The sequence below is a fragment of the Aristolochia californica genome, unplaced genomic scaffold (genome assembly GCF_029961685.1).
Source record: "Aristolochia californica isolate CCGP_79_NKW_82.1479 unplaced genomic scaffold, dmAriCali1.0.hap1 SCAF_12, whole genome shotgun sequence".
Classification (NCBI taxonomy): Eukaryota; Viridiplantae; Streptophyta; class Magnoliopsida; order Piperales; family Aristolochiaceae; genus Aristolochia; species Aristolochia californica.
Genome location: NW_027181793.1, coordinates 28,527,501 through 28,552,440, shown reverse-complemented (window position 1 = coordinate 28,552,440; position 24,940 = coordinate 28,527,501). Strand labels below are relative to the sequence as shown.

At 35.3% G+C, this 24,940-nt stretch overlaps 1 protein-coding gene across 1 annotated transcript; it reads right to left on the bottom strand.

Annotated features, from left to right (window-relative positions):
* Window positions 1–1,732: 1,732 nt before the first annotated feature.
* LOC137945432 (insulin-degrading enzyme-like 1, peroxisomal) lies at window positions 1,733–24,442 on the bottom strand. The gene is made up of 26 exons (XM_068791325.1): window positions 24,150–24,442; window positions 23,919–23,994; window positions 23,307–23,374; window positions 23,064–23,155; window positions 22,638–22,711; window positions 22,492–22,535; window positions 21,483–21,534; window positions 21,022–21,144; window positions 20,690–20,802; window positions 20,371–20,533; window positions 15,435–15,527; window positions 15,137–15,222; window positions 12,152–12,238; window positions 9,519–9,622; window positions 9,029–9,131; window positions 8,713–8,808; window positions 8,410–8,599; window positions 6,625–6,686; window positions 6,267–6,371; window positions 5,665–5,866; window positions 5,359–5,567; window positions 4,810–4,934; window positions 4,681–4,732; window positions 4,523–4,609; window positions 3,998–4,120; window positions 1,733–2,257 (listed from the first exon to the last, which is right to left on the bottom strand). Exons 1-26 carry the CDS (start codon window positions 24,270–24,272, stop codon window positions 2,006–2,008), a joined length of 2,904 nt encoding a protein of 967 aa, XP_068647426.1. The 5' UTR covers window positions 24,273–24,442; the 3' UTR covers window positions 1,733–2,005.
* Window positions 24,443–24,940: the final 498 nt, after the last annotated feature.

Below are 24,940 nucleotides of genomic sequence, written 5' to 3'. Positions count from 1 at the left end.
ATTAACATGTTTTATAAGTCGCGAACCATGGTTGGTCGTATTGGAATTTGAGCTTTCATATAAGATGCAAGGAAGCAAGGGCGTAGGTGAAGCAACCAAATTCCCAAATAGGCTTGGAAATGCAGACTGAGGCAGAGATCAGGTTTGTGGGTTCAGCTGTAATCTGTGATAATTGTCGTCCATACATTCTGGTCTATAGACGCCAACGGCAAGGGGCCTCTTAAGAAGTACAATAGATTGCACAGCGTAAAATGTCTAATGCCGTTAAAATGAATTCTCAACAAATTAGAGTAAAGACTGTTGGACAGCAAAGATCACTCAAGGCGGCTCATGCGAATGGTTTTCTGCGAGTCACTTGTCTACTCTTATTTTTGCCCTTGTACTTTTTTTATAATTCGGTAATTCTTTTATAATCGGTCAAAAAGCATAAAAGTATAAAAACAATGACTTGGTATTCGTGGTTCTTGCTTTAACACGGAAGGATTAGCTGCCTTGGCCATTCCTTGATACAGAAGCAGTTTCGGTAGTTTGGTTTTCTCACGACTAAGTGGCCAGTGCTTATCGAGATTCAAGAGTAAACAAAGGTGGCATAAGAACAAAGATGAGTAATTGAAAATTAGAAGTGACGAAGACAAAGACGCCTGGAACGATACCAGGGTTCGAGGGTTTAGAGTTTAGAGCAAAGTTTGCGGGTTCAAAAGCCCACAAGTACAACTATTTTTTCATCCAAGGCTGTTAAGTCTCAAAAGTCAGAAGATAGGAAGTCCGAATAAAGATCAAAGGTGGAACTTGAAGACTAGTCGTTGTTAAGCAATGCATAAAGTCTATATATAGAAAAAGGTATATGAGCATAATATACCGAGTTACCCTCAAATGGTGGCTAGGATAAATATAATAATCCTTCATAAAATAGAGGTGGATAATTTGTGCAATAAGAGGTATTCCCTTTGTCATACTCCTAATCAAAATAATTGCCACTGTAATGTGATTGTAACAAAAATATGTAAATCCATCCATGACCAAGGTACATGCTACTTCAATCAATAATTGATATATTTATTATATTTTTAGCTAGATATATCTATATAAATAATTTTAATTATTTAAATTTATTTGTAATGTATATGTTTAATATTATTATGTCACTAATTTTTTAGAATATTTACATACACTTTGTTTAATTTAAATTTTGTTTCTGCTCTTGTCAGCATTGTTGCCCATAAATAAGTTGTATGCGAGTTTGGATAATAACACAAAAAACAGAGAGCACAATTGTCTTCGGATCTCAAAAATCTCCTCAATTTTCTCTTTCACACTCTGTTTTCAGTTTTCTCCAACAATTAGCAATAAAAATGAAGACCAACAAGTCTTCCACCTACCAAAAGGATTGTTAATTGCTTATTGGTTAAAATTTTGCCAAAACCAAATAAACGACTTACTAGAAATGCATGAAAGAAAGTGGGAGGCTCTTAAAGTTCTAGGACTATTAATGCCCATAACATCCATGTAAATCGGGTCTATCGAACTATCAAATGAGGCATTAAGTAAAAGACGCTATGCTTCATGGGGATGATACAGGGAACAATCCCACGCCCCACAAACCCAGTTGCTGTAAATTTGCATTTTAATGAAGCCTGTCTATAGATATGCATGCACGATTCACGAGAAAGGTTTAGACAACATACAAAGTGCAAGCTTTGGAAAAGAACAAAATAAAACAACACAATGCAAACAATGTATACCTTGAATAAAGGTTAAACAGCTGAATCTTCTTTTACAGACTACATATGAGTGGATTTCTTTTACAGTTTAAATATGAATGGATTAAGATCAACCTTAATCCAAATAAATAGACGAAGGCTTAGTGAAACTGTCATCCCACTCCTAGTAGCTCGTAACCACTCGTACCTTCTTTTGACGATCCACTAATACCTTCAATATAAAAATTACAACACAGCCCAAGGTGAATATAAGGGCCCTAAAATAGTTTAATTGAAAAAGTGCATCACAATTTCATGTGGCCAAGACCTCCTCTGAATGATCCATACAACGGTCGCGATCTCCTGAAGGAGAACACATCGTCAATTCGAACATGCTGAGGTCTGCTAGTTTCACATTTGGCAGCTTTGCACTGGTCCGAATGCTGACCCCCAAATACTTGAATGCTAAGAGATTGTCTGCGTGGTGATTCCAACTTAATGTAGTCGTTGAAAAAGTCAATCAACTCCTGCAGAGTAAGATCCCTCAAGGCGGCAACCTGTTGAATACATCATTTTATGTAAGCAGTTCTTTTGAATATTTACAACAGCAATATCTTCAATAGTTCCTACAGACTTTACAAAAAAAAAAAAAAAAAAAAAAAAAAAACAGCATATTCCATGATTATAAAACTATTGCACATTCATTCGTGTAACAGTTGCAATCAACAATTTGAAATTCACAAGTAGAGACGCATACATCCGTGCATAGGGATAATAAAAACCACATTTAGTTTTCACTTTTTTTTAAACAGAAAGTGTCTACTGACAGGCAACTCAATTGTGTTGAGGAGGTTAATAAAGTTCCACGTCTGATTTGAGAATTATCCACAAAAATTAAATTATTTAAAGACATCATTTCTTACATATCAGTATTTGGCTCTATTTTCATGATTTTATTTGTAAACTCATAAAATTTGAATCTTCTGCCAGAGATCATTCTCTGCAGCAGTATATTCATGTTTTAGTTGTTTTATGATGATCATGTTACTTTTGAAAGTCTATAAGAAAACATTTAAGATTTAAATGTCTCATCAATGTTTAAAACCTGGTGCAGCCTGGACACTCGAACCTGTTTGATCTGTAATTAAGAAAAAAGGAAATGGAACCGAAACACAATTGAAACTAAAAGAAAAAAAATGAACAAAGTAAATGTAAACAAGAAACTTGTGCATAAACATTAAGGAAATAATAGGAAACAGTCATACATCCTACAAGTAACAGTAAGTATGCACCCATGAAATAGATTAATATACTAAAATGCATATGCCTGTCTCCTACCAAAATACATGCATAAGCAACTCTTCCAACATATCCTTCGCAAATTATATAGAGAAACTTCATCCTACTTGGAACTTATGTACATGTCTTTTCCTTGCTATTTAATGGAAAATCATCACAAAAAATACTTAAAATTTTTTACAGAGGTTTTCTAATGAAAATAGGCACTTTTGAAGGGAAGGGAAAGGAAACAAACAAACAGACAACAAGAGATTGAAGGTTTACTATTGCCACTCTTCTTCCAGTTAAAATTTATTATAGCAACAAGCCCCATATATCACATTTTCCAAATGCTTTTGTTGAAAATCTTTAATTAATTTCTCGATTTTTTATGAAAATATTGGCTGAAGTACCCAAAGCAGGTCCTCAACCAGAGGGAGTTGTGCCATAACAATAGTTTATATTAGTCTAAGCCCATCAGATGGTATACTATAACTGGTTTAAGTGGAGGAGACAAGGAAACCTGATGGACAACTGATTTGACCACAAATTCTGTGACTTCATTGGGTTAGTTGTTGTTTTCTTCCGAATAATAAATTAGTTTATTATTAAAATAAAAATCTACAGTTTCACTCAGTTCTATTTTATTAAATATGGTTTTGTCTAACATGACATAGAGTAAATGAACTTGAAGGTCCTATAGGCTTAATGAGTTGAAACTGATCTGATCAATCCAGTGGTCCATGCCCAGGATCAAGTATCAAAACCTGGGTTCAAGTATTAGTTGTTTGGCATGTAGGCGTCACAAAATTTTCAGTTGGCTTAAAAAGTTAGGCCCATTGTTAAACAACTATAGTAATTAAATACTCTGGAAATATATCATACACTTCACCTCCCATAGTTAAACTATGTCAGGAAGGAGCCATTCTGACAGAGTTGCACTGATGAGTTCCCATAAGAAACAAAGTCATCCAGCTTAAGACATTTCCAAATATAGATGATATGCACATAAATGGTACCTCAGATTCTCTTCTGTCAAATTTGAGAGTGCCATCATAGATTTCTCGACAGAAGAATGAGGATTCCTCCCGTAAGTTCTTCTGCTTCTCAAGCTTCATATCAATCAATGTATTCACATTGCTCTGAATGGAAATAGCACTTCAATAGTAAGCAAAATACTGGATGAATTATGGCAATGATCATATTCATAAAATCGCAAAATGAAATATATTAGAACAAGATGCAATTATACAGAAATAAAACACGTTATAGGAACTAACTAATTGCAAAATTTCCAGAGAAGCCTGAAATATAATATAATCAACTTGATAGAAAGAACAATTAGAAAAGTTAAAATTCAAGAAAAACATCATATTGAGTAACAGGTAACGAAATCATTCAACAATTTTTTACCTTGGAGAATAAAATAACTAGATAGATCAATTTGACACTTACTTCTACAACAATAAGATCTCCATGAAGAAGGAAATAGTAAAGAAATTAATATTTTCGGGCTTGTGACTAAATGTAATAGAAAATCATACCTTGAATTCGGAACTGCTCATCTCATAAAGCTTACTCTCAAAGCTTTTGAGAAATGCTTCCACTCTCAGATCAAGTTGGGCTGGGTCCTGCAAAAGGCAGAGAAGATGGATAATAAGATGACCAAAGTGCATATGGAAGAGCACCAAGGGTCAAGTACCTTCACAGTAGATTGGATAATAAACTGAAGTCCATGAATCCCAGAATCATTCCTGCAATGGGATGGATTTAGTACTTGATAAAGATATCGTAGACAAAACAGATTGAGGATGACAAAGTTTACACATACCTACGCATAAGCACTGTAATGTACCCAAGTTGCTCAACTGATCTAAGCTGATGGAAGGCTGGTTGTTTTGCTATGAGGGCAAACAGCTGAAGTTTCACATTCAATTTGAAATCATCTTGGTGGCTCTAAAAAACAATTTACCAAAACCAGTATCAGCACAAAATGGTTAAGTTATATACAAGAAGCAGGGAGCTAAAATCTCCACTGAGCATCATCGATTAAGGTGGTCACATCAATTTGGCATAATCTGGGTTATTCAAGGAGTGTTGATGATTAAATATCAGAGTTGGTATTCATCCAGTTAGTACATCTGAAGTTACACTTCCTCAGTCATGGATAATCTGATAGTTCCAACTTCCTACACGATATTGCTTTATGCCTTCATTCCCAGCTGGATTAAACAAACTATCTTTAAATAGGAAATGAAATATGTTAAAATCCTCTTCAATCTATTAGTTCGAACACATTCAGATCATTGAAGATTTCATCTAAAGCACTATATGTATGTATGGCAACAAGCATTGGATAGTAAAAAGGGTATAGGACTACCTGGATATAATGTACCAAAGCAGAATTCTCATCACTTTGATTTAAACCCTCAATTGGGTAAAAGAAATTTATGCCTCTTTCAAGCTTAACTATTCTATTTGCCAAATGTTCAGAAGGAGACAGTGGCCTGCATATGGGTTTGGGGCCCTCAAAGAAAACACCCTCGACATGCTGGACTAGTGACTCAGCTTCATCTGCTTTGATATTCCCTAGAGAACAGAGAAGGGATTATTAGATTGACAATTCAAAAATATGTCATGTAAATAATAACCATAAAAAAGTGTAAATATTAGAACATCAGCAAACCAGCAACATAATACTCCAAGAAGGCATTCGAGAGCATCTTCGGCAGAAATTTTGCAAGATCCTCAGCCTCAAGATGTGGAAGAATTTCTAATTGTTCACTCCAAGGCCATGCATGATCCTCCAGGATCAAAGAACAGTGGTACATTGCCTGTTGATAGGGCTGTTGAAACTTGAAATTTTGGTACTCCTTTATTAACGTTTCCTGGTAAGGGAACAAAGAACAACTTCTGTTAAAATCTGGCCCAATGAAGAGTGTTTGCAATTTAAAATTTTGGTACTTATTCATTACACTTCTGTGGTAAGGGAAAAAAGGACTAGTTTTTTTTAGTATTGTTCATAGAACACATTAAGCTACCCAAGCATGCGTTGGACCCAAAACCTCAGGTCAAGAAACCCCATAATGTGACTATTGAGTTAAAGGTTCAAACCACAAGAAGTTTCAGTCAAAACCTTCAATAACATTATTCACAAAACGTAGTCTTTGGAGCTATGAACGTTTCCTTTCTTGCCAACTTCAAATGCTAATAAAATTTTCTTTTCTTTCTCTCTCAAGGAACAGGCAAGGAATGATGAGAGGAGAAGGGGTTGTAGGAGGCCATTACCTTGATAACATAAAACCTGTCTCGTTGAACTTCAAATTGTGCAACTTTTGCAACTATTGTTTCTAACAATACCCACATTTTGTGATTATAACCAACCACAATTACCTGGCAATGAAAAAGTAGTTAAAAATGTTAAAACATAATTAAGAGAATATGAAACAGTACAACATGAAAATACATACTAACAACGGTGAGTCATTCAGGCTAGCGAGCCGGTATAAAAAGTTAGCATGCTAGCAATGAAAAAAACTGCACTCTACCAGTAAGCTCTAGCGAAATAAAAAACATTTCCAGGATATCACAAGAAACTATTAGACATAGCTCTCAAAAAGACTAATAGAAAAAGAATTAAATGAACCTGAAATCCACTATCTGTATTGTTTATCCCATAATATAGACCAGCAACTTGAGCATCATAAGCTGAAAATTTGGCAAGAAAGAGTTAGATCTTCCATTTTAAAGAGGATATCATAAAAGTGCAATTTGGTAATCAGGATTAAACACATCCTATGCTGTATCAGGAGGCTCCCACATTCATTTTGAACAAACAAACACTTCATAAAAGTTTCCTCATGAAAGAGCAGAAAGCTTTACATAGCACTTAGAAACCAAAGTAAATTGCGGCATGACAACAAGAAATAGACAAAAAGATATCTTACTGGATGAAAAAATATATAGGAAAGTAAACATAAATTGCACATAATCCTTTAGCACCGGCGTTAATGGAAGGCAAAAATCTAGGCCCTTAAACCTAACCTATAATAAGCTGACCCAATTTTTATGCCCATCCCCCATATTGGGCCCCACATGACCATAAAAACTCTTGTGAGTAGATCAAAAACCATATTACGTGGTGTTCTTCTCCTATTGCTGCCATAATCCAGGTTTAGCATGACATTCAAGAGACGATGAAGAACATCATGAAAGCAAGTGAAATAAGATTACATCCTCTAAAATAAACTACAAGAATGCTGGTAGAACACATTGTTGAGATAATTAGTGAGTTCTTTTTGAACGTAGAATCCTTCAACCTGCTGAAACTTGGACCCAAGACCCCAATAGATCAGAATACTGAATTGTTCCAGAAATGCTAGAAGAGACTACTGCCAGCAGTGAAGGTAGTTACCACTGACTTTTAGAAAAGACAAACATTCACAATGTTTAGTCTTTTATCCTAGAATTTTTAGAGTGTTATTTGGCAGTTCCTAAAGTACATGCACTATCAGATTCTCCATATACGATTACAAGCAATCCAAGGTTCAGTCCACAAGTTCAGAGAGGAGTAGGCTGAGTATGTATGTACACAGAGTTCCACATACAAGTGGTATATACATGTTTACTTGCATGTATGATGCCTTTCCTTTGCTATGAGAAAACAAGTCATCTGTCATTTGAAGAGCAACATGAGATATTATGATTGTCTTCTAAACCTGTAATCAAAACAATAATTTCCACTCTGAAGTATACTACAATTAAGTGAAATACAACAAGCATGTAAGAGAGAAAAAGTCTAGCAAGTGGGCCTTCAAGGAGCACCGAGAAGAAAAATGTTAAAAGAAGAGCACATGAAGCTTCAAAGCAAACTTTAGTAACAAACACTACGATAATGAAAAAATATGACTCTCAGGTCTGGGTTAATTCCAATATACCCTTAATATGGTTCTGTTAACACAGTAAGCAAAGATTATTAAAGAACTCCTAATCGGAGATAAGGTTAAATGATTAGAAAAACAAAAAATAGCAGAACAATCAAAACTAAATTTAGCAGTAACGTGGCTTCCACCATAGTGTCAATGAAGACTCCACCGGTAGCTAGATAGTCAGCTAAATTATTAGCAGATCTTAGACTGTGATCCCAAGAAATGATCAAAAGCTAAATATGTCTTCAATATCAATAAAGAAACTCCATGAATCTCCCCAAGGGAGGCCTCAGTCAAGAACCCCAGTCATTGTGAAAGACATCACCTAACAACATTTATACTCTTTCAAAACCACCCTTATCTGGCTAGTTTGAAAAACTTTAAAATAACCCATAAAATTACCAAAGAACATACAAACTTAGCTTCAAAGTGAAGAAGCAATAAACAATGGAACCAAACAAAATAAGGTTCGTCAATATGCTTCACATGTACAACTAGCTTACCATATTCATTCAAGTAATCCATCAACAACCTTACAAAAATTTCAGTGAGAACCTCTGCTTCTGAAGAGTAGCTTGAATGTGGGCAGTTAAAATCTATCTTGATGTAAGCCTTAGGAGTGAAAAACCTGGTATCAGGTTTATACCATAATCTCGAAGAGGAGGACTTCCTCAATAGAACTGGAAACTTAACCTGATACAGAAGTACATGATAACAGCTATGAGGAACAAGTAAAAAGTAACAAAACAAACTGATCAAGCCCTTGTCCAGAGGTGAGATGAGACTAAATGCCACTTTTAATAGACCTTCTCATGAATATCTTTTAGTTGCAAATCAGTTGCAATGAAAATATTTGGTTGAGGTAGATGCAAAATTTCGTCTGGAGCTGCATTTATCCATTGCTGCAAACACAAAAAATCCCAGTAGTTGATCAAGATTGTGAACATAAGCAATATACTACTGTCCATACTACATATAAACACAAAATTGGTGACAATAAAAATTCTTCCCTTTCTTTAGGAAATACAACAACAAAAGTTAAATAGAACAGCTTGAAAAGCAGAATTTATTGCCCTAACAACTGCATTCCCCAAGTAGGAATTAAGATCTGAAAACACAAACCTGTATCATATCAGTAGTAATTTTCTCAACAGAATAGGCAGTTCCGTACCATGGCTCAACCATGTTGGTAGATCCTTCAAATTTCTTTGATTCCCAGAAGATTCTGGCACACAGTTCGACCAAGTTTAAATGTAATTGACAAAGTAAATAATCCTATCTATAAACTATACCAGACATAAAAAAATGCTAACAGAACGCATATTCTAGCAATAGCAAACAAGAAAAAGTGAAAACAGAAACATATTGGAAAATACGTCTGACGTTCTGAATAAAGGAAGTGAATAAAGTCTCATACACCAAAACGGAAGATTTTTAAGATCTATCAACAACTAAATTACTTTTTCTTCAAAAATGTCCACATGTAAATATTTAACAATAGAAATTGAAGTTTCTTCATCAACAATTTAACTTTCACCATAAAACCATCAAGTAAGATACCCTACCAAGATCTCAAGTGAGACTAATCCACAGACAGAAATTTCAATGTTACCTGACATTGTTAGGAGTGAGCTCATCCAATACCATCTGGATAGTTTCTGGAGTAAACTTACATGGCAAGGATGATGCCACCAACCAATCCTCAGGAGGATACAGCTGTTAGAGAATTTGTCAGCCATTACATACATCATGTTTCTCTTAAGATAAATTAAGTAAGGAAAAAAGACAAAATTTTAAAAAATAATCAAGATAAAACATAAGGATAAATGAGGGAGGCATAGGAACTTGTGCAGACTCAGCATCTCATACTATGCAGGATACAGGGACCGCAATCAGGATCATTACTGACCATGTGATACAGCCACGCTTGACCCCATAACAGAAATAAGCCACATAATTTCTAGTGATTCCACTCCATACTAAAGAGGATTACACAGTGATTGTCAAATTTAGAAGAACGCAATAGAACCAACTAAAGATGGTAGCAGGGTGAGTTAAACAAGAGCTGTCATTCCGAGCTAAATGCAGGAATAGGGTACCATTTTTGCCCAGCAGTGCGGAGTTGGGGAGAGGTGGTAAACCCTGCATGGGTGCAGGCAGGGCGGGGTTTGACCCTGCCACATAAGGTTTTGTTACCTCTCTCGCTTTCATATGTGAAATTTTTAGTTATATTTTTCAGAAAGATTTTGAAATTTTAAGGTTAATTACATATATTTGCAGCAAAAAACCACGTCTTAAACCATCAAATTGAATGCTGTAAGGAAAGACTCAACTTTCATTACATCTCTTTTTGGTGGTCATGGGAAGTGTCTCTTATCATGAAGAGGTCCTTTTCTCCCTGGAAAAAATACCATCTACATGGGAAGGAAAATTGGGTAGAGAAATCTTAATATTGATGTTTTTTGTTTTTTTTTGGTCACCATTTCCTCTCTGGTTTTCTTTATCATATTTTGCTTTCAGTGTTCATCTTCTGTTTCTCCACAAAACCTAACTCATTTCAGTCTCCAATGTCTCCTAATCTTTCAATATCTCGTATTTTCCCTTCAGAAAACTCTTCAATTTCTTCTTAATCTCTTCTTCAATCTCTCTATTATTACTGAAATCCATTCATATTTTTTCTATTTCCCTCACATTAAAGCATTTCTTCTTTTTTATGTCAGTACATTATTTTCTAGTTTTTAATTTTAATTTTAATGTGCTTTTCCCAACAAGATGTTGAAGACAGCACACTGTTCCTTATCTGTAATTAGTGTTATACATTTGGGTTCTTTGCCTTTTTCTTTTTTATAATATTTTACATCCTTTTCAAAAAACAAACGTGCTCTTCCTGCTGAATTTCTCTCTCAGAAGCCATTTTAATGAAATCCTTATTCTCATTTTTATCTAAAAATAAGAAATAAGGTGCTATTTTTTATGTTTTTAGTGTTATTCTTTTGTTATTTTTTAAGAGTTAAGTGTTATTTCAGAAGTAGTCAAACATTTTTTGTGTAATCCTGATGCTACTTTTATTTGTTAGTATGTAGTTTGTTTTATTTCTAAATATGATTTGTCGTTTTTTCTTACTTTAATCATATTGTGGTGTTTTTCTTTAAAAATGTGATTCAGTTGTTTCACAAGTTAATGCCCATAATTGAATATTATGATGTAGTAATAGATATAAGTTTCTGAACATGCTTCTTTTTTATTTAGTTTATTTCAATATTTAAAATTAGGTGTTGGCAGTGTTGGAAGATGGGCTCCAACCCACACGACCAAGGAAGACCCACATATCTAAGAGTATTATAAGATGGGTCACACAACCAAGGAAGGCTCACAAGATGGACCCAAACATATAAGAAGTAGGACCCACCATGATTACCACGAGCTGGCATTCTTATCACATAAGTTGGAAGATCAAGAAGGACTCACAAAGATAACTACAAGCTGGTTGGAAGATCAAGAAGGACTCACAAAGATAACCACGAGCTGACATCTTTATCTTATGGTCACGTCATAGAAGAGTTCTAGTTTGAGTTATGTTTGTCTTCTACTTATATTGAGTTATTTAATTATGCCAAGGCTTATCCTTAAGTGTTAGAGTTTGGGTGTAATTGGGACAAAGGTAGCTTTATTGTAATTGGACTTTACTACCTTCATCTATTATAAATAGAGGTTCATGTACACTAATTATAATAAGTTAATGAAATCAATGAAGTATTTCTTTTTTCCATAAATTCAACAGGTAGGCCTGAGCGGGGAAGAGGCACAATCCAGTTTTTTAAATCCTGACCAAAACCCGCTCTGCTGTCATCCTTAAAACCAATCCAATGCACTCTTTTCTCTTAATTTAAATGAGCCAGCCTCATTTGAATTGGCATGACACCAGTTTTAAACTCAATACAGTCTAACAATGTTAGCAAATAAATAAGAGTGACTCAGACTACACATTCATACAAAAAAAAATTGAATAACACAATCACTAAAACATGAGCTGGTATGCTCCATTGATAGCCCAGCTACAGTCCCAAAGTAGAACATCTCAGCAAGAAAAAGCGCTAAATGTAGAAAAAATAAACATAGTGGAACTGCAAAAAGAAAATCTTATGCACTATCTCATTTAAGAGAGGGCTAACTTTCTAGAAAAGAAACCATTGTGTAATAGAACCATCTCATCAAGAAAAAACTACTAATGAAATTGTAACTTACTTGCATGTTTGATGCAACATTAACAACATAATCAATTGGAGAAAATTTGTCCTGATAATGGAACCCCGTCTCACAAATTGCCACCAACTTGAAAATCAAAACAAATTGCATCAGAATTTAGATAGTAAAAGATCATTTTTTTATAAAACCAAAAGGCCATTTTATATACCTACGCGATAAATAATGCTTATAAGGAGGCTAGACTCAAATCCAGCCAACCTTGGCAGCATCCAACCTTTTCTTCCTTAGAAAAGTGTCTTTTACTTTATTATATTTACAAGGTAGCCATTATCTCCATTATTTTGTCAATTATGAATGCCGGGATAAGAATTAAATATAGAATAAAAAGAAATCAAGTAAGTTTTAAAAATTGGTGCACGTAGCTTAGATGGTGTTAGGTTAGGGCTGCAAACAAGTCAGGTTAATCTGCAATACAAGCTTCCTCTCATCCGCAAAACCTGACCCAATCCACAACTAAATGGATTAGATTATTATTTGGGTGAAAAATATCGATCCGCATTTAATATGGATCAATATGTGGATATGTCATAGACAAACCTGCCCCAAACCAATCTAATCTGCAAATTAAAATGGACTAGATCTAAAAAATTTAAACCCAACCTGATCTATGAATACCCAACCCAATCCGCAAATAATTTATTTTATTATAATTATATATAGTATATTGACAATTTGATAGCATGCTTTGGAGCATGAGTAAATGGTTCCCACACCTCTAAAATTTCCATGTCCCCATCAAGCATTGCCTTAATATTTCTCTGATTATACTTTAATTTAATTGTGTGATTGGTAGCATCCAAATCTGATTGATGGCCGTTTGGTCTAGTGGTATTTTTCTTACATTAGGTGTGTCAGCTCGCGAGTTCAAATCGCGCCACGAGCCTCTAAAAAAAAAAAGGCATCCAAATCTGGTCATTTATTTAAATCAATACGGGCTAAGAGACTATTATGAGTTTTAATGAGATGGATAACAGAATAAAAGTAACAACTAATTTAGTGGCAGTCCATTGTATCTTATCTTTTTAAAGTTGCTTTTAAGATATTAATGTTAGGTACTATAAGGTTAAACCTAGAGAATGAGGGTGCAGGTATTTTGCATATTGGAGTTCAATTCATTAAATAAAAAGGTCAAATGGCATCTAAGTAACAATGCTACAGGGTCCAAGGTACAAGACCTACCCAACACTTGGAACTTACTATCAACAACAACTAGGTACAGGAACCTAGACCCACGAAGGGTTTTCAACAACTACCCATCAGCTTATCTAAATCTTTATTGGTTTACAAATGCAAGGGTTCTCATTTTTGTATTGAATCTCATTTTTGTTTTTGAACATGGAGGTAGGTTACTTACACATTTTGGAGACCTACACCTTCTGAATTTGGGCCTGAAATCATGCCAATTTGAATTTCTATAGAAAGGGGTTGACTCCTTGAATTTTGGCCTCCTTCAGTGGGATGCATGTAGTCGACTTTTTTTTTGTCTAAATAGCTCTTCTGCTTGCACAAGGGGTCAACTCCTTTATAATTCCAAATTCCCAGCTTCAAGGGATCAACTCCTTTTTCTACCTTTGATGTTTCTGCCTTCACAAAGGGTCAACTCCTTTCATTTTTAAAACTCACTGTTTTGAGGGGTCAACTCCTTTTGTTCTTGTCTCTATTACAAAAAGGCCAACTCCTTTTAGGGTGGTCAACTCCTCTAGACTTTTGGATTTCACGCCTTTAGCTCTCCTACTGAAGGGTTCGACTCTTTTTTAAATTAACAACTCACTGTTTGTAGTGGTCGACTCCTTTTGACTTTAGTTCTTCATTCTTTAGTTCAAGGGGTCAACCCCTCTACATATGTTTGACTTCTTTTAGCTTTTTATGCTTCAAGTTTTAATCTTCCCAACTGAAGTACTCGAATCCTAAGCTTGAAGTGGTCTCCTTATACCAGATTTTATCAATGATGAAAAGAAGAGTTGTGGGAGCATATAGTGAGTATATTATGTATTTTTATTCATGTTTTTTCAAACTATGGATTTATTGAAGTTTGCTAAATATACTTGTTGTTCTCTCATGGATGCTTATATTTAAAAATATCTTTTAACTACATTTTATATCGGTCAATTCAATGATTTTGTTGGAATTAATGAAATTAATTTAGAGCTAATAAAATAGTTAAGGTGATTATGTTTATATCATATTATTATACTTGTTCTTCTATATCACATTTTTATATATGTTTAGATCATTATATGTTTCTCATTAAAATGCATATTATAAACAATTTTAGATAAAAAGTTAAGTATATTTGTCAATTATAGCTCAGTTGAAAAATTAAAGTAAAAAAAATTACTCTAATCTACAATATGATTTGCTTCAATCTAGACCCGATCCGATCCTCATATAAATGGATCGCATGTGGATTTTGAAGTTACCTGTAATAATCTGCAAGATCCATGGGTGAATAAAAATTGTTGATTAACCTGACCCGATCTGATCCCCAATAGTGTGTGGATCAAATTTTAAACCTAACTTGCAACGAATCACATGTGGATCTTATGGGTCCCTGACCAGGCCCGACCCATTTGCAGCACTAACTTAGGTCCATACTCCTTTTTTCCATCAACAATCATGTTCAGAAAAAGTATAGAATAAAAATAATTCAAATTTAAGCCTTTAAGTTTAATATAATCATGAAATTAAGAATTGAGTACACCTAACATATATGGACATGATTTCATATTCCTTTTTTCTTATATGTATATTTATCTATCTATTCCGGAGAGCATGTTATAAGATTTTTTTTAAAAAATAGTGAGAATGATTTCATTAATAGAAGCTCCCAAAGAAGTGAAGTTCAAGAAGAGTCATAGCATAACAGCATGGCAAGATTGATAAGCAAGTTAGTATACTATTGACTAATTTCAGTTTTTAAGGTTCATCAAAAGTACACAAGCATATATTTCGAACCACCCCTACCTCATCAAAAATCCATTGCTTCACACCAGACTTTTGCAAGAGGAAAATGTACTTAAACAACAATCCAATGATATCTCGTGCATGTTCTGCAATGTTTTTAAAAAACCACATTCAGATTTCTGTGAATGATATGGTTTAGAGAAACCAAATAGCTTAAATTTACCAAAAAAAAACTAAAAAACCAAAAAAATAACCTATTTCAGAAAGGGAAAATAAGAGAAAGAGGGAACAAAAAAATAAAGAGTTAATTCAACTTGTGTGACAGGAATGAATAAAGCCAAAAGACAAAAGAACTAACCATGACCAGCATCAGTGAGATCAATAACCACTTTAAAGAAAGAGAACTCATAAGTCCAATCACCTTCCCCAGCAGCCAAACTTGTAGCCCATCCTGTATGTTCAACCATTACAACAAGAGATTTGAAAATTATAGGGGACAAATAATTACTGCTGAATAACGATTTTGTTTGAACAATTTGTTGAATGACATATAGAATAAATGAGAATAGCCTACACTAAAAACAAAAGGAAAAAAGAATTGCGATTTCGAATATATATAGTAGACTGGAGTTAGAACACAAAGGAAAGACAATCTAAAAAAAACACAAGAGAGATATGTAAACAGAGCACTGAGGTCAATTTATTTCACATTGACAACCTTTTTATCGTAAGTAGCACAGCATTATGTTCTTCGAAGCCCCCCGTCATCTGCGAGTGGACCCCGCCTCCTACTGGAGTCCTTAAGTTGAATTTTGACGGATCCTCTCTCGGTAACCCTGGCTTAGTCGGTTTCGGTAGCGTGATTCATGATTCTCTTGGGAACCAGATCGTCTCCTTCTCCGGGCCTCTCAGTATTGTAGACTCCACGACAGCTGAGCTTCAAAGTCTTCTTAATGGGCTTCGTGTTTTTCGTGATCATTGCTCCGGGCCGATCCTGATCGAGGGAGACTTTAAAGTGGTGATCGGCTGGTGCGAGAATGCCTCCTCACCTTTGTAGCGCCATTGGGATGCCTTTTTTGAAATTTTAGATATTGTCAACCTTTTTTATTGTTTTTGGTCACTCATTCTGAGATCAGCAAATTTTGTGGCTGGCGCTTTAGCCAAGCAAGGAGCCTCCTTGCAATCTCTTGTTGTCAGGAATTAGCTCCTTTTTTCTCTTAATAAATCACATTTCATAAAAAAATAAAAAAATATCAACTGATGGATCTAAATGACATTGAAGAGAATGAGAGAGAGAGAGAGAGAGAGTTTGATATTTGTATGGCTACGTATCTAATTTGCACAATCAGACCTTCCATCCAAGGAAGATAATTGAGTGCTGCTGCACAAATTTGGGAATTGATTATTGGGAATGACTGAGTCAGGAAGCTTATGGGAAATCAAAACTAGACCAAGCTGGGAATGGGGCAAACTTGTGTAGTCATTTAGTGATTCTGAATGTTTCATCATGAGGTCTTTATATTATCATCTTTCCTTGGGGATTCTAAATTCAAAATCACTACGAGTACGGACCCAATCTCCTCACATGATTTCAGCTTTCTACGATGTGTTGGAGGAAAGTTTTTTTCTTTTTTACACACGGAAGGAAAGTTTATCGACTCAATCACCAAGCGTGCCACTTTGTAAACTTCATCGGGAATTGCCTACACATATCCTTATCCATTCTGATTGTGCCACAGCTGTTTCAAATAATTTTCTTGAAAGATTAGGTGTACAGTACTAACTCCCAAAGGACCTACAGAAATACAACTGGTGCTTCTTCCCTTCCAGGTTATGGAAGTATATGTAACTTGCATGAACCATCGTAGTGGCATGTTTGGAGAGAAAATAAAATTTTCAAAGTAGGCTGATATAACTAATAAAATCATAAGTCTCATTTCAAAAGAAAAAGTAAAAATATAAGACAACGTAAATGCATAACCATGCCTTAACTTCAAGGAAGTGATTAATTCTTTTGCAAAGAACCTGGAAGCAAGGCATAAAAAAGTTAAATTACCTCCAGTGACAATGGGAAAATACAAGCAATAGGAAGTCCTTAACCAAAGATGAAGCTAACTTCTTTGATCCCTCTTCTAGTGAATTTTTTAAATTAAATTTCAATGGCAGTTCTAAAGGGTGATTCAAGTCTTGTGGGAATTGGTCGCATGTTGAGAAAACCTACTCAGGCCCTATTGGGATGGCCGATTCTATGGAAGGTGAAGTAGTTGCTCTTCATCAAGGATTGGTCCTTTATGTAGTCATTTTTTATACATCAATTGTTGAGGTGATAAATCAGTCATCAATAGTTCTGCTGGCAAATCGTACACCACTTTTGAGCAACAATTCCAATCCAGTTGCTAATGGACTTCCTAAAGATGGAGCATCTCTCCAACTATTTGTTGTTCCCTAACTGTAATTTGTAGTTTCTCTATTTATTTCTTGCATCCCTTTCTTCTGGTTATAATGGCTCTAATACATTAATAAAATAGCACTCTTTAAAAATTAAAAAAATTTAATAACCTTTTAAAAATTAAATTTAAAAAAAAAACTTGTAACACCCATATAATTTTATTCAAACAATGGAAACATCCTCTGTTTTGTAATGCAGAGCTATATTGACATTATTTTTACAAAATTACAGATTTTTTTTACAAAATTACAGTCGCAATAACTTGTCAAACCCATGAAGAGGTAAAGCACTTTGGTTAGGAACATAATTTATCTTGCATATCTGAACTATATGCTAGGCATTTACCTGGCAGAGAGGTATAGGAATGTGAAGGAGTATTATGGTGAAAAGAGAAGTATGCTCCAAGGAATAGGTATCTATCACCTATTCACTACTAATGCTAAAGACTTATGGAAACAATGAGACGATGTTATGTTTTTACAGCATTGGAACTAGAATTTGAAGCCATATGTGTGCAAATTCAAACAAATATTGAGGAACCCTCCATGAGAGAGGTATTTGTTGGCAGAAAATGCAGTTGTCTCCCATATGGTAATGTGAGTAAAACTTGCAATGCGCCTGCTTTAAACACTAATTCTACTCAATCCTCTCAAAACCGTGAGGGATGAGGTTGTGGTCGAGAGTCAAGGGGAGGCAAATGTAGAAGAAGAGGAGGATCTCGTCACTGTGTTCAATGTGGAGACAAGAATCATTCTCTTACAGTTGCTAGGATACATATGAAAAGCCAGTTTAGGCTGATGAAGCAGCACAGAAAGGGGGGCGTTCTTCTACCTTGGTGAATGAAACCAAAACGGTTATTTTATCAGAGGAAGGTTACAAGAAGTTAGTCCAGCAAGCTGCATAGGTATCCCTCAAAGCTACTGGGTTACAAGCTTCTTCTTCCTCCAATAATATTGCTACGTTTGGCTCACATAGGTATTTATACTCTCCTTGCCTTACTCTTCAATGATAGGATTAGGGATTTGGGTGCTTCTCAGCATATGACAGGTAACTCTCGATATTATGCGACTAAATCCTTCTAGATTTTTTAGATTAGTGTACATGGCTATAAGTCCCATCCATCTGGTATGGGCAATGCTCAAGCCAAACCTTCATTCTGTGTGTCCGTTCTTTGTTATGTTCTTAAGTTTTCTATTAACTTATTCATCAGTGAGTCAATGAACAAACCATTTTAATAATTTTGTAACCTCAATCCGCCTATTTGTGTTCTTCAAGATCTCCAGTCGCAAAGGTGATTGGTGAGGCTCTGAGAAGACAGGCTATGTTACCTAAATGAAGAAGTCAATCAGAGTCATAGTGTCACACCTGTGGTGCCAAATAGCTTGCTCCTATGGCCACAGGTCAGCCTATTCCCCAATGGTGACAAGCAGACCAATCCACATGTGGTCCTAAGCAAATGGAGCTAATGAGAGTATGCACCTAGAACATTACCAATACACGGTAGAATGTCAGAAAGATGACATCTATTGAGGATCTACTTGTCCAATGTAAGGGAGGACTATTCTGTGAGCATCCTCGCCATATTATGCACTCTCTGCACATACCAGGAATGTCATTATTGAGATTAATTGCTTCAAATAATGCATATCACCGTGCAAATATCACCTTAGTAATCTTCACAATACTGTAATCCTCAATCACCAACAAAATTTGTCTCGCCTAGATGCTTAAAATCTCCATTGTCCATTGTCATTCGTGTGCAATTCTTCCAACTGTGTGTAATCGCCTTTTGGAAAAACCTTCCCTTAAACATTGTTGCCTCTCATGCAACTGCCAACCTATCAAGCTGCGCGTGTCGCCACTCGTAGTGGGATCAGACAACTAATCCAACTAGCAAGCTTCCCACCATGAGTAGACTTTCTTGTTTGCTGATATCACACCAGATTTGGCTCTAATACAATCTATTACCAGGTTAGCAGAAGACCCCCAAGAGGTGATCAATAGCCTACTCATGGCCATAGCCCAACCTATTCCGTAATGATGAAAAGCAAACCAAACCCACAAACGGTCCTAAAGGATAGAGCTAATGAGATTACCTACCTAGGACATTGCAAATAATCACTACAATGCCAAGAAAACATCATTTGGTAAAGATCCAATTGTCAAACGCGTGTAGAAGAGGATTGGTCAATGACACATAGTGCAGCATATACATCTGTATGACTGTATCTCCCTACCAGTGGCACCTTTCATTCCTTCACGTCAAAAACTTTTTCTTGTAATACCTTCTTTGAGATCCATGTCACTTTGTGAAGCATACATGTTGGGCAAGCATCACAGAGCAATGTTTAGTGTAGTCCCTTCAACTGTTTGGGGTCCATGTTGAATTCCCTAGTCAGTCTGATCATAAGTATTTTTGCTGAATAATGGTAATCTTGAAGGGTAGTTTGGTCTTTACACACATAAGTGTTAGTAGAAAATTATCCCCCTCTATCATTGAAAAGTTTATGTAAAATTGGCCATTAGTTTCGGTTTTTTTTTCTCTATCAAAGGGTCTGTAATATGTATTATATATTACAATATATCATATACGAAACTTCATTAACTATTTAAGTTTGACACAAATGACAATAATATAACTGAAAATACAGATTGAAGAATTCAGATAATCTTGCAAAAGGTAGTGTCTCCTCTCACCCACCCATTGTGTTGGAGACACCTCTTTAGCTATTTAAGTTCGACAACAACTCTTAGTACCAATTCTTTTTATTAAGAAACAAAAGCCAACTTAAAAATAATAATATCGATATTGCATAGCACTAGCAATCAAGACATAAAAACCCACCTAATCTTTTCAAGATACAGAAAAGCGATCCATTGCCTTCATGTCCTATAAGGTGACCAAGGTATCTACATGGCCCTTCTTTGTAATAGCGTATGCCTGGAGTTATAGGCCATATGATTTTCAGTTTGTTTCCTTGCTTTATTGGAACTGCTTTGACAAGAATCTACAAAAAGGAAGTAAGACTAAATTAAGGAAGTAAATAGGACAAGAAGAAAAATATCTCTGTTCAGACCATTAAACCAGTCTAAATTAAGGAATTAAGAATCATAAACAGCTTTTGCTGCTTCATAAGCCTCAAGAAAAAGAGTTCCAGAGATACCTGAAGATGTTCCACACCACAAGGTTGACCGGAGAAATGGAAGCACCTCTTGTTACTATTTTGAATTTCCTGGAATTTATGCTCCACCAGGCTTTGAATATCATCAAGACCATCTGGCTTAGCAAAAAGACAAAACTATCCTTAAAATAGAAAGAAGTAGCGAATATAATACAAGTGAATCCGACTCCCTGACCGGACCCACCCCATCCAAAAATTCAAGATAACTGGCCAAGTTGCAGGTGAACCTGTAACCAGCTACTACTCTTTTTTTTTTTTTTTTGCTAAGCAACCAGCTACATCTTAAGGAGTCTATATGTGGATGACTCAGTTACCTTTACCATATACAACCAGATGCATAAGGTTGGCTGAATAGTTTTCCTCATAAAATTTAATTAGCTCTTGCCTCGTATCCAGCCCTCTTGCTTTTGGACCAACCTCCAGAGTATCCCAATTTCCTGGTAGTATGATGTTTTTAGTGCAAAAGAATAAGAAAATGGCCAACATTATGCCATCACTGCTACTAGCCGATATTAAAAATTATACAATTTAAATTGACAGGTCAACATATCTTTCAAAAACAATTGTTTAAATACCATAAGACAGAAGATTTCCCCATATGAAATTCCCATTAGGAAAACAAAAAATGCACAACAATTTTTTTCTAAAAGTGCAAAAAAATTTGCTAAAGAGATATGCCAAAAAGCCCCATGTGATATTTTCCAAAGTTCAACAGGCAGCAAAAATACATCATAAAAAATTACAGGACTTCCAAATAATAATTACAAATACTTGCCTGTACTGAACTTATGATATGGGTGGCCCGTTGCACAAAGATGTTTGTGAAGCTAAAAAGGAAAAATCACATGAGAACAAACAAACATGACTACTCAGAAACAAAAGGAGAGAAAATAAAACTATGGGCAAACAGTTATGAAATATTTATTATCTAAGAATCTTCTTTCTACATCTTTACCATACAATATATTTGCAAGAGACTATTGTTGAAACACTTGACCGTTTCTAATATTATGTGCACGGGCAAGTACCATTATATTTATAGGTACACAAAGGCTCATAATGCTTTCTACAATGTATATACAACCTGCTTTCTTATATCAGGTTGTGTGACTACTCCAGTTAATGTTACCTTGTGACGGAGACAAGTCATCCTGCTATCGTGCCAAGATGGCTCAAAACCTGAAGTAAAAGGCAGAGCTTGTTTATGCCCATATCAATATCTTTGATATTTTACTGGACTATTTTTCCCAAATCCTAAAAATTGTAGAGGTTACTGCATATTTTTCCCTATGGAATAAGCAGAAGATCTAAAAAGATAATAGGCGTGTGAAAGATCAGTTACTGAACTTGTAAACTTTGGTTCAGTAATCTGCAGGCTAATGCTGGCCGATATCTAGGGGAGAAAATGCAAAACAAATCTTCTGCAGAAACCCTTTTAATTCAAATCGTCAAAACATATAGGACCTTGATTAAAGGAAACATGAAGATAAGAGAGAGATACATATAGAAAGTGCGAGAAGAGTCACTGAGATAACTTATTTGCAAATTTTTAATCATCACAGACAACAAATGGAAAAATAACTAATTCAAAGTCATCACTGAGATAACTTATTTGCAGAAACCCATTTAATTCAAAGTTGCAGAACATCGTCAAAACATATAGCACCTTGATTAAAGGAAACATAAGAGAGAAATACATATAGAAAGTGCGAGAAGAGTCACTGAGATGACTTATTTGCAAATTTTTAATCATCACAGACAACAAATGGAAAAATAACTAATACCTGACTCATTCGCCAAGCATCAGACAATAAATTTTTCTGATTCTCTGGATGAGGAAGAAGCAGAAATCTCAGAGGGGTAAGACAAGTGACCTCCAGGGACAGTTCATTTTGTAGTAACACACAAAAAAAAAAAAAAAGCAGATTACCAGAATCAACAGCTTTTATTTCCCTTAAAGTGGCATCAGGAGACATCAATGGCTTGATAAAGAATTGTGCAAATCTGAAAGGGAAATTCAGATGTTAACTGATAATCCAGCCTGGAATCCCAAATCATCAATAACCTCATCTTACCTAGATAGTGCAACTACATTTCAGTATGTTCACAAAACGGATCTATTTTATCTGATAATTCAAATTGTCTAAGGTTGAGGTGCTCAAATAAGTTACTAGAATGGACTATGGGCATATTCTGGTTGCAGCTTTAGCTCATAGCATGCCCTTTCCATCCCCAAACATTGCCAATCCATGCTGCTTAGATGGGCCTCAGCATGTAGTTCTTGATTGGCTTAAAACCAAATAGCTCAGAGAAATGGTGAATAAACATATAGAAAGAAAAAAAAATATATTCATACCTATCCAATGCCTCGCTGAAACAATCAGCATTAACATCAAAATAGTAATTTGTATGCTCTGAAGATGTAAAAGCATTTGTGCTACCACCATGCTGCCCATACCAAAGAAACAACTTAGACAGAAAAATAACTCAATCAATTAAAATAAAAACAACACATGTTTCATCATTTTTTTCTGGTTTTCTCCATTCTGCAAAAATTTAACAAAAAATGAACAGCTGGCAATGGATATTACAAATGTACCTCAGTAATATATTTTGAATAGCTGTCTTCAATTGGATATTTCTCACTAGCATAAAACAGCATATGCTCTGCCATAGTAAAAGAGTGTAATGATCGTGAACAGATAATAAGAATATACGCCAGTAAAACAAAAGGCAACATGCATCAGAAGCCCCAACTAGTTGCTGAGGTTATCAGAAAATGAAAACAAGTCATGTGGTTCGGAGGATCGTCGCATTTCCTTTCCTCCTAATTTACTTCCAAAGATGTGGTCTCCATAGCATCTTACAAATAGTCATACACTCACAAGTAATTACTTTAGAAATTTCTTGGAGAAAGCTGTTTTGTCTTGGAGACGAGTAGAACAAAATGACTCTTCTAACTTGATAAACGGCTGGGCAGAACCAATATAAAAGCCAATTTCAGCATATGACCAAAATTCCAAGAGTGAGAAGAAAACCTAAGGTAAATCTGATCGACTTCAGCTATTTATTCCATTCAGTATCCTGGTTAGAGAACACGTATACGACTTCCCCTTCACCTTTTACAAGTCTCCTTTTCCATCTCAGTGATCGTTTAAACTAACATGAAAGAAATAGACGATATTCATAAGAGAAGAGGCGCGTTGCGTACCAAGAAAGTGAGCAAGACCTTCAAGTCCTTCCGGATCGCTACAGGAACCAACACTGACATCCATGGAAACGGCAGCCTGAAATCCAAAGAATGAGATTTACGAATCTGATTCCGTCTTAGAAAACAATAAAACATCTCGTTTCACTGGACAGCAAGAAATAGTAAGAATGTTCCTGATAATGTTCCTGAGTTCCGGAAACTGGAAAATAATGATATTAATGCTGTTAGTACCTTGTCAGTCTCGGGATCACTGATTAGGAGAACCTCGAGAGCGTTGGGAAGGACGATTCTCCGGTACTCTCGCTTGTCTGTACGGGGTTTCAAGATCTGCACGTCGCCTACGCCTACCGCCATTTCCTTCCTTTCTTTTCCGTCAAACAAATTTCACTCTCCCTCGTCTCTCTTATTCTTCTTCGTCTTCGTCTTCGTCTTCGTCTTGATACAACGTAGCAGGAGGTTTGGAAAATTGACTTGATCACCTCGGACGGGATAGATTAACCGAAGAAGTTAATCAATAGGCAAGATTACCATACGCTCCCTGCTCTAACTTCCGCGTTATAGACTTGAATGGATGACTAACCAAGAGAAATTTTCTAGGAAATGAACGCAATCGCTGTCGCTGACGCTTGACAACAAAAACCACTGTTTTAGCTCCTTAAATGTTTTGAAATTTGAAACATACCACCATGTCGGACTTGCTAATAATGGCATCGATTAGCTCAAAATTTAAAGACAGTTCTCTTGTATTTTATATTTTTAAGCTCAGTCATTTAAATTTCGTATTCTTAAAGAAAACATCATACTTAAAATAGATATAAGGGTGGTAGATTTTTGGTCCCGATGTCTATGTTTTGTAATTTCAGAAATTGAAATGGAAGAATCGTAATATTTGCAAAAGAAAACCTATACATTGCGATTTTTCTATAAATAACAAAAAATATGGATGACGTAAGAAGTAAGTAATAAAAAATCACTTAATTGCTATATATTTTTTAATTTTTTAAATATAATACGAATCAAGA